Source organism: Crocuta crocuta, unplaced genomic scaffold (assembly GCF_008692635.1).
Source record: "Crocuta crocuta isolate KB4526 unplaced genomic scaffold, BGI_CrCroc_1.0 scaffold564, whole genome shotgun sequence".
Lineage (NCBI taxonomy): Eukaryota > Metazoa > Chordata > Mammalia > Carnivora > Hyaenidae > Crocuta > Crocuta crocuta.
The window spans coordinates 3,735,223-3,750,376 of NW_027533010.1; the positions used below are offsets into that span (position 1 = coordinate 3,735,223).

The 15,154-nt window shown below is 38.1% G+C and overlaps 1 protein-coding gene across 3 annotated transcripts in view; it reads right to left on the minus strand.

The window, feature by feature from the left end:
• Positions 1-1,788: 1,788 nt before the first annotated feature.
• Positions 1,789-15,154, minus strand: part of SATB2 (SATB homeobox 2) — a 190,775-nt gene continuing 177,409 nt past the window's right edge. For all 3 annotated transcript variants that reach the window (XM_077745765.1, XM_077745764.1, XM_077745766.1), the window contains one exon: positions 1,789-4,931. In XM_077745765.1, the coding sequence (XP_077601891.1) occupies positions 4,470-4,931 (462 nt within the window). In that variant the 3' untranslated portion in view covers positions 1,789-4,469. The remainder of the gene's footprint in view (positions 4,932-15,154) is intronic.

A 15,154-nucleotide genomic window follows, 5' to 3' on the forward strand; every position in this document is an offset into this window, starting at 1 on the left:
GAGAGCTCTAGCAGTCATCTTGGACCATGAGAAAAGAGGAACATGGGAACACCAGGAAAAGTGAAGTTGGGAGTGTGTGCGTCCCTGACAACTTCAAGAAGCTTACTTCAGCAATTTCTTTCTTGTAAGGAACAGGTAAACTTTTACCTTGTCTGCATCACTATTTCTTTGTTATTTTTTTCTGTTAACATGCAGCCTTCCCTAAGTGATCCACCTTTTAGGACCATTCCAGCTCACACACACAATTATCATTTTCTTCTCCAAATCCATAGCATGTGTTTGTAACACCCACTAAACAAATACCTCTCAGTCTGAAGACAACCACTGCAGGACTATTTCACTTTTCCTGGACTTACATTAAACCTTTCTGACAAGTTATAAGCTTCTTGGGGGAGAACATCAAGTCATCTATTTTGTATAGATGGACATGTTTAATAAATGTTTACTGTCTCATTATGCCAAGATGGCCCTTTAGAAAAAATGCAGGGACTTTTAAGTCTTGGTTCAAACCTTTACAGAAAGAGGAATAACAGCGTAAACAAAAATACCTCCTCTAAGAAAAATTTTAAAAAGATGAAAACTCAACCCATGAAGTGATGGCTCTGAGGTGCTATAATGTGACAATGTATAGAAGTCAAGAAACCTCTTACTCTTTCTTGGGAATAGAAGTTGCTCTCACAGAGCCCCCTTCTAGCAGAAGCCAGTCCATGTGTGGGCAGAGCTTCACTCTGAAGTTTGTCACCTATGATGAAGTTTGACCCCTAAAACACAACCTCATGCACACAGAAGCTACCTGGGCCACAAGGCAGATCCTGTCATGCATGCTTTCCTTCCACGCCTTTATGCCAACTGCACAACTCAGTCCCATTTGCATGAGTAATGTGTTTTGCTTTGTATCGAGCCTCGAATTTTTCTTTAAAAACTTTCAGAACTCTGTGCTTCGGGGCTGTCTGCTTTTCTGCAAATATCCGGCATCTGTCCTTGAAACCTATCTACATGGTCTATTTGTTAAGTATCATGGAATAAAAAGGCAAGTGTAACTAAGGAAGAAAGGAAAGAAAAATTACATCTGTATGTTAACCAAATGCAAAACACACACACACACACACACACACACACGCACAGGGGAAAGACAATTTATAATATCAAAAGAAAACAAAATCACTTTTTAATTGACTTTCTCTTTGCCAGTTCTGAAGCTAAGCACTTGCTCCTTCCTTATTAACTTTAGTCTTTTGAGCAATATTTTCCATTGTAAGCACTTTCTAAAAAATCATTTTCACACATTTCTCAGATACATCAATCCTTCCGGCATTCCTCTCTGCGCACATTATGGTACCCCAGCTCTAAATATAAAAGGCTTTTATTATGTCCATTAACCATGGACATATGTGCTCCAAAAGTTTCCTGACACGCAGTCATTTGTGGGTTTTTAATTATAAACAGAAAATATTCACTAGAAAAATAAAGAAGCAAGCCCATAAATATATCTTTATACATTGGAGTTTTGTCTGTATACAACAAAACGTTTGGATAGATGGCTTTCCCCGTGGCCAGCTTCAGAATGTGAGCCTGCATGCATTTATGAACACATAGAGATGTACGTAAATTCACATATACAACTAAATCCACGCATCATACAGGACTCAAACATCTGCCATTGTGGGTCCTGCTGCCTTACTTCTAAAACAAGGGAGCGGATGTTTCTTACACTCACCAGGTCTCACTCCACATGAAAGGTTAAATGGGAAAGAAGGCGATGCCCAGTAAAATACTTGACAAACGAAGTCATATTTATTGAATGCGTTTTATTTTAACAACCAAAAAATTCTAACAGCCTAACAATGCACATAAGTTAAAAATTAATTATCACTTAGTGATAACAAAGATAGTTGATTTACATGGAAAAAAGAACATTTACAATATGTTAATCCTTATTCACATTGTTGATACCGCAATAAAACACAATTTGTTTTTTCATTTCACAAAAAAAAAAAAAAGGCGGGAAATTGTGCTTTGTCAAGAGGCACTACAAGAGAAAGTTTCTTCTTCCAAATAGATATTATATGACAGATATTGAATAAATAGACATATATGCATTGTAATTCGCAAAGATCTGGCAAGACCACAGGCTAAAATGCCCACAGATTCACTTAGAATCACTGCAAACTTGGCAGTGAAATTAAAAAATAAAAGGCAAGACTTAGCATTGAAAAATACCTAATAAATTTTTGGTTGAAGTGTAAAAGATACCAAATGCGGATGCCATCGATAGATGAACCACCTTGTAAGAGCTTGGCAACATCAGTTTCCATTACGTGTACAGAGTGACCTTCAGCAACAGTGTAAGAAGACAATTTGGAAAGAGTAACTCGGAGATCAGGAAGCAGCAAGCGTGGACTTTCGGATTAAAGCTGCAGCATACTACGGCAGCAGAAGGATGGGCCCAGGGCCTAACTGCAAACAGCCATCCTTTTGCAAAGGTATGTGACGCTCGTGTCAAGATAATTTTTTCAACATCGTTATTTGAAAAAGTACAGGAAAATGTCCCTTTAAAAACTCCAGAGGTTACTGAGCAGCTAGAATTAGCTTGTATTGCAACATGTCTTCTCCCTGTATATTGTAAGTTCTGAGTTAATATCTACACATAGAGGTTTTTTTTTTTTAACTCCTACCTTTTATACCTTTCAAATATATAAATAGTATTAACAGTTATATTACAATGTTTGTGTAGTAAACAGAAAATAACTTTCAAAGTGATATTGCATGAGGTCTTTGACAAGGTTGCATGAGAGCAGAACTCCAAAAAAATCCAACCGTGTGGGACTGTCTGGCGGCTACGTTGAAGCATGGGTTAGGTTTGCAAGGCCAGTCCTGAAGGTGAGGTCACCTCTTGCAATTACTCTAAGTACAAGTGGGAAGTAATGCTACTGGTGCTTCTGAGAGGAAGCTATAGTAGGTTTGGAGAGCTATAGTAGGTTGCAGCTTTAATGCTCATTCCACTAAACAGCCAGTCGGCATTAGTTCTGCTTTACGTAAGGTAATTGCTATGTCGGTAACTGAGAAAATGTTTCCGTTTACGATGAGTAGGTGATTCCACTGAAATCGCTTCGCTTACTCTATTGCCTGGAGCTGCACAATGATTCAGAGAAAGGTTCTTATTAGGGCTGCCATACCAGGGAAGGGACGAGGCATGTGAGAGCAGGGACTCTAGAAGTTTGGTCAGGTGGATGGAATGTGGACGAAGAAGAGGAAGCCCAAAGTGAAACAGAAATAGGAAACATCTTTTGGGAGATGGAAGGATGGAGGTTTATTTAAGAGGGAACCCCATTAACTCGGTGGCAACTTCTTTTCTAACTTAACATTACATTGAACTATTTTCTATTAAAAAAAAGAAAGAAAAAAGAAAAAACAGCAACAACAAACAACTTTTAAATGAGCAGGCTTATTCATTTTAAGATATGAAGCCACAAACAGGTAAATAAGTTTCACAATAAAATGTGGCTCATACTATGAATTCCATACGTCCAACGTCAAAACGTTATTTTATCAAGACAAGTTTTCTCTGTACTGAATTTCAGTTTTATTCATTTGGAATTCCACAGAAATGCATCTGTTCACTACAGTAATGACAAGTTGAATAACGGAACACGTCGAGTCATTTTAAGTGTGCATTGTGTCTTAAGAGCAATTTGACTTGTATCATTTTAAGGTGCCCTGATTTTTTTTTTCCACTTTCCTTTCTTCTTTCTTTTTGGCAGTGTTGATTTATTTTGTTTAAATACATACCTCAAAAATTACCCATCAAGCTGCCAGATAGGAAGCCATAGAATTAAAAAAAAAAAAAAATCAGGGACAAACACAGAAAATAAATAGGAATTCAAAAATAGTCACCCCACCCTGAGAGCAGGCCGCAGTTTATCAAAAAGCCAAAGCGACTCACTGTGAAGTGGTTTTTTTTTTTTTAATACATAAACAAGTCTCTTCTTTAAGAACTCATTTCACAGTCTATTCTTTCAGATTGTAAAGTTCTCTGTCCCATGCAATTTAATATATATATGTAAATATATAGAGATATATACATATACATATACACACACACTTGTAGCTTCCTTCATTTGTTTCGTAGATCTTTTCGTCCTGGAACTTGCCTGGTGTCTCTTCCGTAAGTGCAAGGATAATGAAGGCAGAGTCTCCTGTGATTATAATTACTATGATCCAGTCAATTGTAAAAGTGTAACACTTTAGTGTCTTTGCCAAGGCGATGTCTGATTCGGGAATACTGAACTTATTCAGTCTATAGGTGTGTCCTGTGCAACAAAAAATGTCAAAAAGGTAAGAAAAATAAAACAGACCAAAAAAAGACAAAAATAAAATAAAATAAAGCAAAAAAAAAAAAAAGGCTTTTAAAGAAATTAAAACAGAAAATCCTTGGACCGATGTATTGCTTTGCCTGGTAGGAGTTCACATTATCTCTGGTCAATTTCAGCAGGCGCGGCCTTGCTTTTTTCGGCATTTTCCTCCTCGGCCTCTACTTTGTACATCTCCTCAGAGCCTTCCTCACTGTCGTTCTCCTCGGACTCTGTCAGCAGCTCCTCGTCCTTATACTCAGCCACGTCCACCGCGGAGCCCAGGTGTTCCTTGAGCTTCCCGTGATGCTTCACGTGATACCGCTGGTTCTGGAAGAACTTGATGATGGTGTGTTTGGGGAGATCCAGCTGAGCAGAAAGCGTGTGGATGGCTTCCTGATCAGGGTACAGGCCCACATCATGGATAAAGCTTTGGAGGATCCCCAGGGCTTCCAGGGAGATCTTGGTGCGAGACCTAGGCTTTTTGGCACAGCTGTCTTCAGTCGGAGGAGGTGGGGGTGGAGCTTCTTCTCTGGGAGGGGAGCTCTCCTTGGCTGGCTGTGACTGCTGTCTATGAAGGACCTGATAATTGAAATTTAAAAATATGTATATATTAACATATGATGCAGGATCTCACCTTTCCAAAGCCACCATTCCTCTAAACATGTGTTGTCTATCTACCTTTGGAGTCATGCTGTAGTCTTTTGTAAATTCAGGTCTTTCGGAAACTTAAAAGAATTTCTGGAGATTCAGAATCTCATTTACAAAACAAGAGGTTAAAAATAAGTTTGCTAATGTTTATATTCTGAGGCACAAAGAAGTTAAGTCATTTATTGCCCAAGGTCATTTGCATTCAAACAATCTGGCTCCAGAGCCTTCCCTGCTGCCTCCTCTCTAAAGCCTAGTGGCAAAGAAACTGGACTCAGTGAGAAAGTACAGGCCTTATGGGTTCAAGTCCAGACTCTTTCACTTAGTTGGATGTCCCTGTATAAGGGAATAACCTCTTTCAGCCTCAATTTCATGATCTATAAAAGAAAGATAAGACACTGACTTTCTAGGGATGCTGTAAGAATTAAATAACAGAATGGATGTAAAGAATAGTGCTTACCTTAAATCAGAGGTTGACAAACTTTTTCAGTAAAGGGCCAAATTGTAAATACTGGAGGCTTTATAGGGCCTTAGAGTCTTTGTTGCAATGACTCAACTCTATCTTTGCAGTGTGAGAGCAGCCATAAGTAATATACAAGCAAACGAGCATGGCCGTGTTCCAATAAAACTTTACTTACAAAATAGGTGGCAGATCAGATTTGGCCATGGGCGACAGTCTGTCCACCTCAAGCTTAGGGCAAACATTCAATAAATGAGAGTAATTATTACCATCAGCCTCATGATTACTCTTAAGAGTATAACAGAGGAATAGTTGACATTTCAGCCAGAAAAATCAATACTTCATAAAATTAGGAAGAACTTGTGTTTATTTTCTTTTAGCCTTGATATTGATCCTTAAACAATGTTTTTAAAAAATGTAAACCTTCCAAATTAATTTAAAGATATAATATTTTTCTTAAATTAAGAATTTTAAATGACTATACTCTAATCGGTGGGCCTTCTCAATATCACTTTATAAACTATTAAAATTCTGTTTGCATACATTCCCTAATTTGTTTTTTTAAACCTTAATGTTAAGGTTTTCTAGTTGTTGTATTTAATTTAAATTTCTCTTATATTTCTACATATTCCCCACTCATTTAAAAAACAAAGGGATGCCTGGGTGGCTCAGTCGGTTAAGCACCTGACTTTGGCTCAGGTCATGATCTGTGGTTTGTGGGTTCAAGGCCAGCATTGGGCTCTGTGCTGACAGCTCAGAGCCTGGAGCCTGTTTTGGATTCTGTGTCTCCCTCTCTCTCTGCCTCTCCCCCGCTCAGACTCTGTCTTTCTTCTCCAAAATAAACACACACACACACACACACACAGAAAACAAAAAAGACTAATGTTTAAACAAATTTCTAGACCCAAGATAGAGTTGCTCTTGCCTGTGATGCCATAACAGCCGACTGAACTTCTGAGTTCCTGTAAATGCTCCACTTGACCAGAAGCACAGTACACAGTACAGTGGGCCAATCCCCAAGCCCAATACTCTATATTTATTTTCTTGTTCTTCGATCTTTCTAAACAAAGTCAGATATTCAACCCCGGACAATCACACTCTGTTTGTATTGCTACTGCTAATGACCTATAAAACTTGATCTTGCCCAAATGCCTCAGGAAGAGTGTTCTACTATATGTGAGGCACCGTACTCCCTCAACCCATGGGTTATTTTCCTTGAATAAATGACACCAAACTCATTATTAAATCATTTTAGTTTTGTCATTTGACACTAGGTAGGCAAGCTTATTCTTGATCTTCAACATCATCTCCTCCATGATATAATTTCCTATTTTAATATTAACTTAGTGAACTTCTTCAATTGACCGAAGAAAGAAAGCTATGCAGAGGAGACTGTCCTAATGATTTGTGTCTGCTGCCATCCCAGGCCCATGTGAGATGGGCTTCTTGGACAGAGGAGAGGATCACTGGATCCTAGAGAGTAGCCTTAGCTGCTGCTCGTACATTGTAACACCAGCAACAATATTCTACAATTAAAAGGCTACTGTGATAGTCCCCACTAGAAAGCATTATGTCAACTCCAAAGACAGATCACATTTCCGATACTTGGATCAATGCCTAACTTTCTGGGTCCTTCCAAAGCCTTTACGAATGAATAGTGAGTTCACATTTTAAAAAACACACGTTTCTCTTTTACTCTTCTCTCATATTTTATGCAGCCTCTTTTGTGTTAAAGCAACAAATTAAACATTTTCCAGAACTCAGGGGGAAATCAACCCAATAATCAGTGCAGAAGAAAGCATGTCTGCTGACATTAAAGAATCAATAGTACCACCATCCCCACCACCACTACTACCACCACAACACACTACCCGTATGACCCATTTTTTTCTTCTTGGGCTAGGAAATATCAACATCAAAGCAAGAATTTAAGAAAAAAAATCTCTGCCATCAATTTCAGTCTCAGAGACCACCTGATGAAAAAAGTAACTTCCTACCAATGTGAAAATGTCAGCCTTTTATATGGAATTTAATAACAAGGAGAAGAGGATGAAACTTTTCAAATAATTATTAGTAATCATGTAACAATCAAAATAATAAAAAGGATAATCAAATGCAAATAAGAATATCCATCATAATAAGCTGACAGCTGGTGGCAGAAAGAAATCTAAAATACGGGACCATAAAACAGTGGCACTAAAGGTCCATATAATGTTGACCAATTAAAATGAATGTTCTTGGCATTTTCTTTACTACTTTCAACTAAGAGTAAACTCATGTGGTCTGCTGTGGTAAGCTGGCATCAGCAAAAAAATGAGAGCTCTGTTACTTCAACATCCTAATTATAGCCGGAAGGGAACATAGAGCTGAGCTGTGGGCCTGTTCATGTAACTTTGATGGCAGAAGATATTTGCTCTGAGGTCATAATCTGGGCTGCCTGACCATTGTCATAAATGAACCACCATGTCAACAGGTGAGAATTTTGGGTTTTTTGTTGAGAAAGAGAAAGATAGACACTGAAATTATATATGAAATATGTACTCAAAGAACATATATACTCAAGCACGAGTACCCCCTATTAGAGCAATTGTGTTAATTGGAAAACAAAAGAGAATTAAAATGCCCCATTTTCTAAATTATGCTTGCCTTCTGTAGTAAAAGTCAGCATAATGGTTCCATTTAGTTAAATAATTAGATTGGTTCTTTAGGGGTTTTCCATTTTACACTGGTTAAATTTAAAGAGATTTTCCAAAACTATACTTTGAAGTTACTATAATCTTTCTGCATGATAGGGTTTGTTCTTCTCCTGGGTCCAACCCACAGGCCTACTTCACCTCCCCTTTCACGGACTCTAGCAGTCCTAACACACGCACGTAGGGAAGCCACACATGAAATAGTGGAACAAGAATAGCTACCCTTTACTGAATGCTTACTCTGTGCCATGTGAGGCTAAGAACTTCACACAGATTATTTTCTTTAATGCGCACAGTTCCTCCTGAAGGTGCTATTTGGATCAAGAATAACCTGGAAATATGCAGCATCTCAGGAAAAGCCTTTAAACTGGAACTTATACACACAGGGAGCTGTCAGTGTGAGAAAGTAGGTTTCCAAGTGACAGTGGCAATGCCACTTTGGATCCTGTCTCCCTTTCTCTCTAACCCTCTTCTGCCCATTCTCTCTCTCAAAAATAAAAACATAAAATAAATTTTTTAAAAAAGAAATTATACACAAAGAGAAATGTTTTATTTTGGTCAGACAATATTTTATAGTGAGTTGGGTGGCATGACAATATTTATATGAAGATTAAGTGACATTTCTAGCATCTTCGAGCACATAAGGAGAGAGCAGCCAGAATAGAGAATGACAAAATGAGCAGCTTTTATGTGCAACTGTCTCACAAGTAACCAAAAGGGTTGAATGAAGTTTTTTGGTCATACTGCCCCTTTTCTTTGGCTGTAATTCCCTTTCAATCACAGTATGCATACGACCTGAGACAAAGATTCTCCAGGTTGTGTCTTAACTATCTTCATTCCTCTAAAATGTTCTAAATACTCCAAGCAGAAAGTTGTTTATTATCTCTACACAATTTTTAGAGAGAAAAAAAACCAAAAAACCCCAAAATACAAAACAGAAAGAGAAAAAAACCCTGCGTGTCTTCACTAATCAATTGCAATGGCTTATTAATATGACAATCAAGGAGTTCTTTTTTTTAACACTTATTCATTTTTTAAAACAATTTTTAATGTTTTATTTATTTCTGAGAGAGAGAGAGAGAGAGCGAGCAGGGGAGGGTCAGAGAGAGAGGGAGACACAGAATCCGAAACAGGCTCCAGGCTCTGGGCTGGATGTCAGCACAGAGCCCGACGCGGGGCTGGAAAAAGTCGGATGCTTAACCGACTGAGCTACCCAGGTGCCCCAACACTTATTTCAGAGAAGGGTGGGGGGGCGGGGCAGAGAGAGGGAGATAGAATCTGAAGCAGGCTCCAGGCTCTGAGCTGTCAGCACAGAGCCCAACATGGGATTTTCAAGGATTTCACAGACCGTGAGATCATGAGCTAAGCCAAAGTTGTACACTCAACTGACTAAGCCACCCAGGTGCCCCAACAATCAAGGAATTCTTTTTTTTTTTTTAATGTTTTATTTATTTCTAGGAGAGAGAGAGAGAGACAGCATGAGCAGGGGAGGGTCAGAGAGAGAGGGAGTCACAGACTGAAACAGGCTCCAGGCTCTGAGCTGTCAGCACAGAGCCCAACATGGGATTTTCAAGGATTTCACAGACCGTGAGATCATGAGCTAAGCCAAAGTTGTACACTCAACTGACTAAGCCACCCAGGCGCCCCAACAATCAAGGAATTCTAAATGTCATGCGGTGCTTCCTTCGAGTGGTGTTAAGTACTCTAAGCAAAAGTAGAGTAGAGCCTAATGCTTATAAGACGGTCTTTCTGAGACAAGGAGATCAATATAACCCTCTCTTAATATCCTCCCATCTAAACAGCAGGGGTAGGAACTTTGCATTTTCTTACATTTTTTTCCATTTTATTTATTTTAGAGAGAGAGGGCATGAGCAGGGGAGAAGGGCAAAGGGACAGAGAAAGAGAGAGAGAATCTTTAAAAAAAATTATTTTTAATGTTTATTTTTGAGAGAGAGAAAGAAAGACAGAGCATGAGTGGGGGAGGAGCAGAGAGAGACATAGACACAGAATCCAAAGCGGGCTCCAGGCTCTGAGTTATCAGCACAGAGCCCAACATGGGGCTTGAATTCATGAACTATGAGATCCTGACCTGAGCTGAAGTCAGATGCTTAACCGACAGCCACCCAGTTGCCCTGAGAGAGAATCTTAACCAGACGTCATGCCCAGGGCAGAGCCTGGCATGGGGCTCTATCCCATGATTCTGGGATTATGATGACCTAAGCCAAAAATTGAGAATCAGATGCTTTAAATTAAGGTTAATGGAGTATCTTCCCAGTATTTATGTAAAAAAACTGCCCAAGTCCACAAACTTTCCAGCCTCATCCTTTTTCCTCTTTTTCAACATGGGACCAGTAATTGATCTTTTCTTCTTTTCTGTTTGTAAAACCCACCATCTCTCTTCATGTGATTTCCCTAAATAACAGAATATATCCTTCTGTGGAGATAGCCATCCACCCTTTACTCGTTCTTTGCAAACTGAAGCCTTACCATTCATTCTAGCCTAGTTTGTTTTAGATTTTTCTCCAACACAACTGAACTTAAAATCAATTTAGTCAATACTTCTTCTCTGATAATCTCTGCAAAGGGTTTTATTTCATAGTTTCTCTTGTGGATTTTTCGATATCACAATTAGTGTTCATAGCACTGAAATGTCTAAGTAGTGACAATAATAATAATAATGGCAGTGGGAGGAGTAGCAATAGCAGTAGCATTTATATAAAGTTTATGAGCCAAACACTGGCCTAAATGCTATTAATATGTTAATATTATTTATTTTCACAAGAATCTTGCAGATAGGTATTACATCCCACTTTATGATGAGAAAACTGGAGTTCAGAGAGTATAGCTAATTTGTGTGAGGTCACATAGCTTATAAGTAGCAGAACTGGTATTCTAAAACAGATCTGATTTTATTTTTTTATGTTTATTTATTTTTCAGAGAGAGAGAAACAGAGTGCGAGCAGGGGAGGGGCAGAGAGAGAGAGGGAGACGCAGAATCTGAAGCAGGTTCCAGGCTCTGAGCTGTCAGCACAGAGTCTGACATAGGGCTCGAACTCATGAACCACGAGACCATGACCTAAGCCAAAGTCAGAACCTTAACCAATAGGGCCACTCAGGCACCCCCAGATCTGCCTGATTTAAAGGGGGTGATCTGCCATGCCCTTAAACATTATGTTCTTCTGCCTTCTAAGAGCAAGATTACATAAGAAAATTGAACAGTCTCTAGACTTTGAGTTGACAGACCGTAAGTAAAATATCAGGTAGTAATAAATACTACAGGCAAAACATTAAGTAATTCATAAAGACAAGAGCTGGGGAGAGGAAAAGTCATTTTAGGTATGGTGACTCAAGGAAGCCTCCTTAAAGGCAGCATTTGAGCAGAGGTCTGAAGGAAACAAGGAACAAGCCACACAGACGAGCATTCCAAGCAAAGGAAACAGGAAGCAAAAGCCAGTAGGGAAGAATATCCTTGGTGTATTTGAAGAACATCAACGAAGGCAGCATGTTAGAGCTGTGCCACTCAGAACAGCAGCCACTAGCCACATGTGCCTATTTACATTTTGTTAGATTAATTAAAACTAAAAACAGAGCAAAACAAGACTTCGTTCCTCAGTCATATTAGCCACATTTCATGTGCTTGATTACCGCACTGTGCAATACCGTATTGGACATTTCCATCATCACAGAAAGTAGCCCTACTTTAAATAGTCCTATGCTAGAGAGAAATGACAACTGTCAGGTGGCCAGGGCCAAAGCAGGTAGGGCCCTGGCATTTTACTGTCAAGGTGACAGAATGCCCTCACAATGAATTGCAATCATAATCTGATTTATCCAGAAATATAGTAGAGCTTGAAACTGCCACAGTTACTAGAGAAAAGAGAGATAGTCATATAATAAGAAAACTAAAGTAAGAAAACCCAGCTTGTAAGGTATTTCTGGACTTTCAACACACTATCACAAATAGCAACACTGTCATAAAAACAACAAGAAGGATGCATTAGTACTTCTATCTTCAAGAGGATAGTTGATTTACATTTGACTGATGGTTGCCTTCTTCAACAGAGGTGCTTATCGTGTCTAAAATGAATTATGTTGAAGACAATCCACCCTGGGTTAAAAGAGTAAAAAAAAAGAAGTTGATTTATCAAGTGTTTATGGAATGTCTATCATATTTGGAGGTATTAATTTACAAAACTTTTTAGTACATACTCCTATCTCCAACAATTACATGTTGATGAATAAGTTGTGGATAGGATATGAACATATAGAAAGTTAAAAGTCTAATAAACTCTTTCTTATTTATTTGCCAAAATCTCTTTGGGCTGAAATAATGACATACATGTACATAAATGGACATAAAGATAGTAATGAATAAATAAAAGTTGTAAATATATTCAAAGGAGACATGAATTTCAAAATAAAACCCCAAATTTCCTTGCCCTGTGACAGAGCACAACCATAATATGGGCACATGTTGTTCCTCTGCCTTCAAAACTGAAAAGTTTAAAAACACAGGGACAAAATGGTACCATGACAAAAGTCTACCCAGAAAGATAAAGCAGCTCTTCTTAAACCTCTCAGTGTTCAAATAGGTTTTGAAGGCCTCAATGAAAACCAGCTGGGAGCCATGTGTAAAATATAATGGTTTTTGCCTGCAGGGAAGGAAGTGAGATCTTGAATGATTAAGTTCAGGAAAGTATATAATTCACTGTATCATTATGGGGTGAACTAGATTACTTATAATAAGCCAAGACTTTGTGGTCTTTTTTATATAGAGAAAATGAGAAATTATTAGAAAGGTGACTGTAGAGGGTGGCTGCTCCAGGGTGGTAACAGGTTAAAACAGAAGCTTCCCAGATGGATACATCCACCTCTCAATGACAAGCCTAACCCAGAGGACTGAGCCTTACCCAGAACTTCAGGTCTTAAGTGGTGACGCTCAACAACAGGAGAGGAGAACATGCAAGATGACATTTGTCTCCCTTTATTTTGAGTTAATATCAGAATTATTTTTACTTATCTAATTTGCCTCCTCTATGACAACAGAATGTAAAATATTTGATCCAAAAAAGGAAAACATTCTTCAACTAGAAGTCCTGAGAAAATATATTTCACAGGCAATGAGAACAACTGGTTGGAACAACTGAAAAGTCCCTGTGCCAAACTCAATTCGAATTTGTTATAAAAATAAATGAATAAATGGTGCTTTTCAAAAAAATAGATTATATATAAAATATCATGTAATGGAGATATCTGTCTTAAGTTTCAACAACCTAGCTCTATCCCCTAATACTCCATTTTCCCCAAAATCAGCATTTAAGACAATTAATTTTCTCAAAAATTTAGTGGGAAGAACTTAGCATTAATGATTGCTAACTAATATAAATGTTAATGTAATCATTATATATCTATCTCACTTATTGGACTGTGAGCTACATTAGCACACCGTATGTCTGGCACACAGTAAGTGGTCAGTATGTCTTTGTTCCGATCTACCGGATTAATTCCATATTTGTTCTTATTTTCAGACCAGTTTTTTCCTGTTTTGCAAGTTATTATTTTTCTTGTTATTGTTCCATTTTAGCAAAACTATGTTAAAAAGTAAATAAACTGTTAGTTATTTTAGAAACATATCTAGTGGGTATCTGAGAGAAGATATGTATATTTTTTACCATTCCTTATTTAAAAAAAAAATTCTAGGCATTGTATAATGCAAATGATGGCATTGGTATATAAATAGTGAGTAGGAATTTGGAGGTCATAAAGTTTTGGCTTCGAATCCAGTCCTTACCCTGAAAAACACATCTGCTTACTAGCCTTGCAGTTCTGAGCAAGTTACTTTCTCTGAGCCACAGTGCTTGCCAATCTGTAAAATTTTCCTTCTAGTGTTGTGAGGATTCAATGAGATAATGCATGCTAAGTACTTAGCGAAGTGCTTGTCATAAGCAGGATTTCTGTAAGCAATAACTACCATTAAACAATGAGAGGAGGATGTAAGAATCAGTTGTATAATGCCTCATGTATTTTTCTATCAGTTATGTGTATTAAAAAATAAGCAACAAATTCAGAGATCTGTTTTTACTTTTTACTCCAAAGATTTACAAATCTACAAATGGGCATGTCTACCGGTAAGTTTTCTTACTTCTTTCTCTCATATTCTACATACCTCTTCATTCTTTAACATGACACCTAACACACAGAAGTTGCCTTTTAAGCATCTGTCACATGGAATTATCTCTCATAGTCATAGACCCGTTCAAGGTGACACCTTCTATTTGCACAGCCTAGGATCCTTTTAGGAAGACATACTTTAACAGTGGTTCTCAAATATAGTCCCCAGAGCCCTGGGGAAATCCTGATTCCCTATCAAGAGGTCTAGAACATCAAAACAAAGACATTATTTGCTTGTTTTTGGCCATGCTGAAATTTGTACTGATGGTACAAAAGCAAGGGTGGGAAAACCACTGTTAAATGAATGAAGTCAATGGCACCAAACTGTGCTGGTAGTTGTAGTCTTCACAGCCATATGCACACAGTAAAAGTGCCACTTTCATTTAAGAATGTCCTTGATGATGCAGTAATATCTTATTATATTAAATCTCAACCCTTGAGTACACACCTTTTTAAGAGTCTGTGTGTGGAAATGGGAAATACCCATAAAGAATTTCAACAGGCTACTGCAGTTAGATGGATGTCATGAGAAAAGAGTGCTTGTGTGGTTATGTGATTTGCGACCTAATCTACACATCCTTGTCATGGAATATCATTTTTGCTTGAAAGAACAATTAACAGACAAACTGTGGTTATTCAGACTCAGGTATCCGGCAGATATTTTCTTAAAAACAAAGTGATCTTGCCACTTTAAAGAAAATAATCTGGTAGTACTTTTGCCAATGATAAAGTCTGACCTTTCAAGTGAAAATTAGAATTTTGGAAAACATCTAGCTGCTACTATATGCCTAATAGCTCCCGAATACAAAAGACGTGCCTGATGATATTGGTGG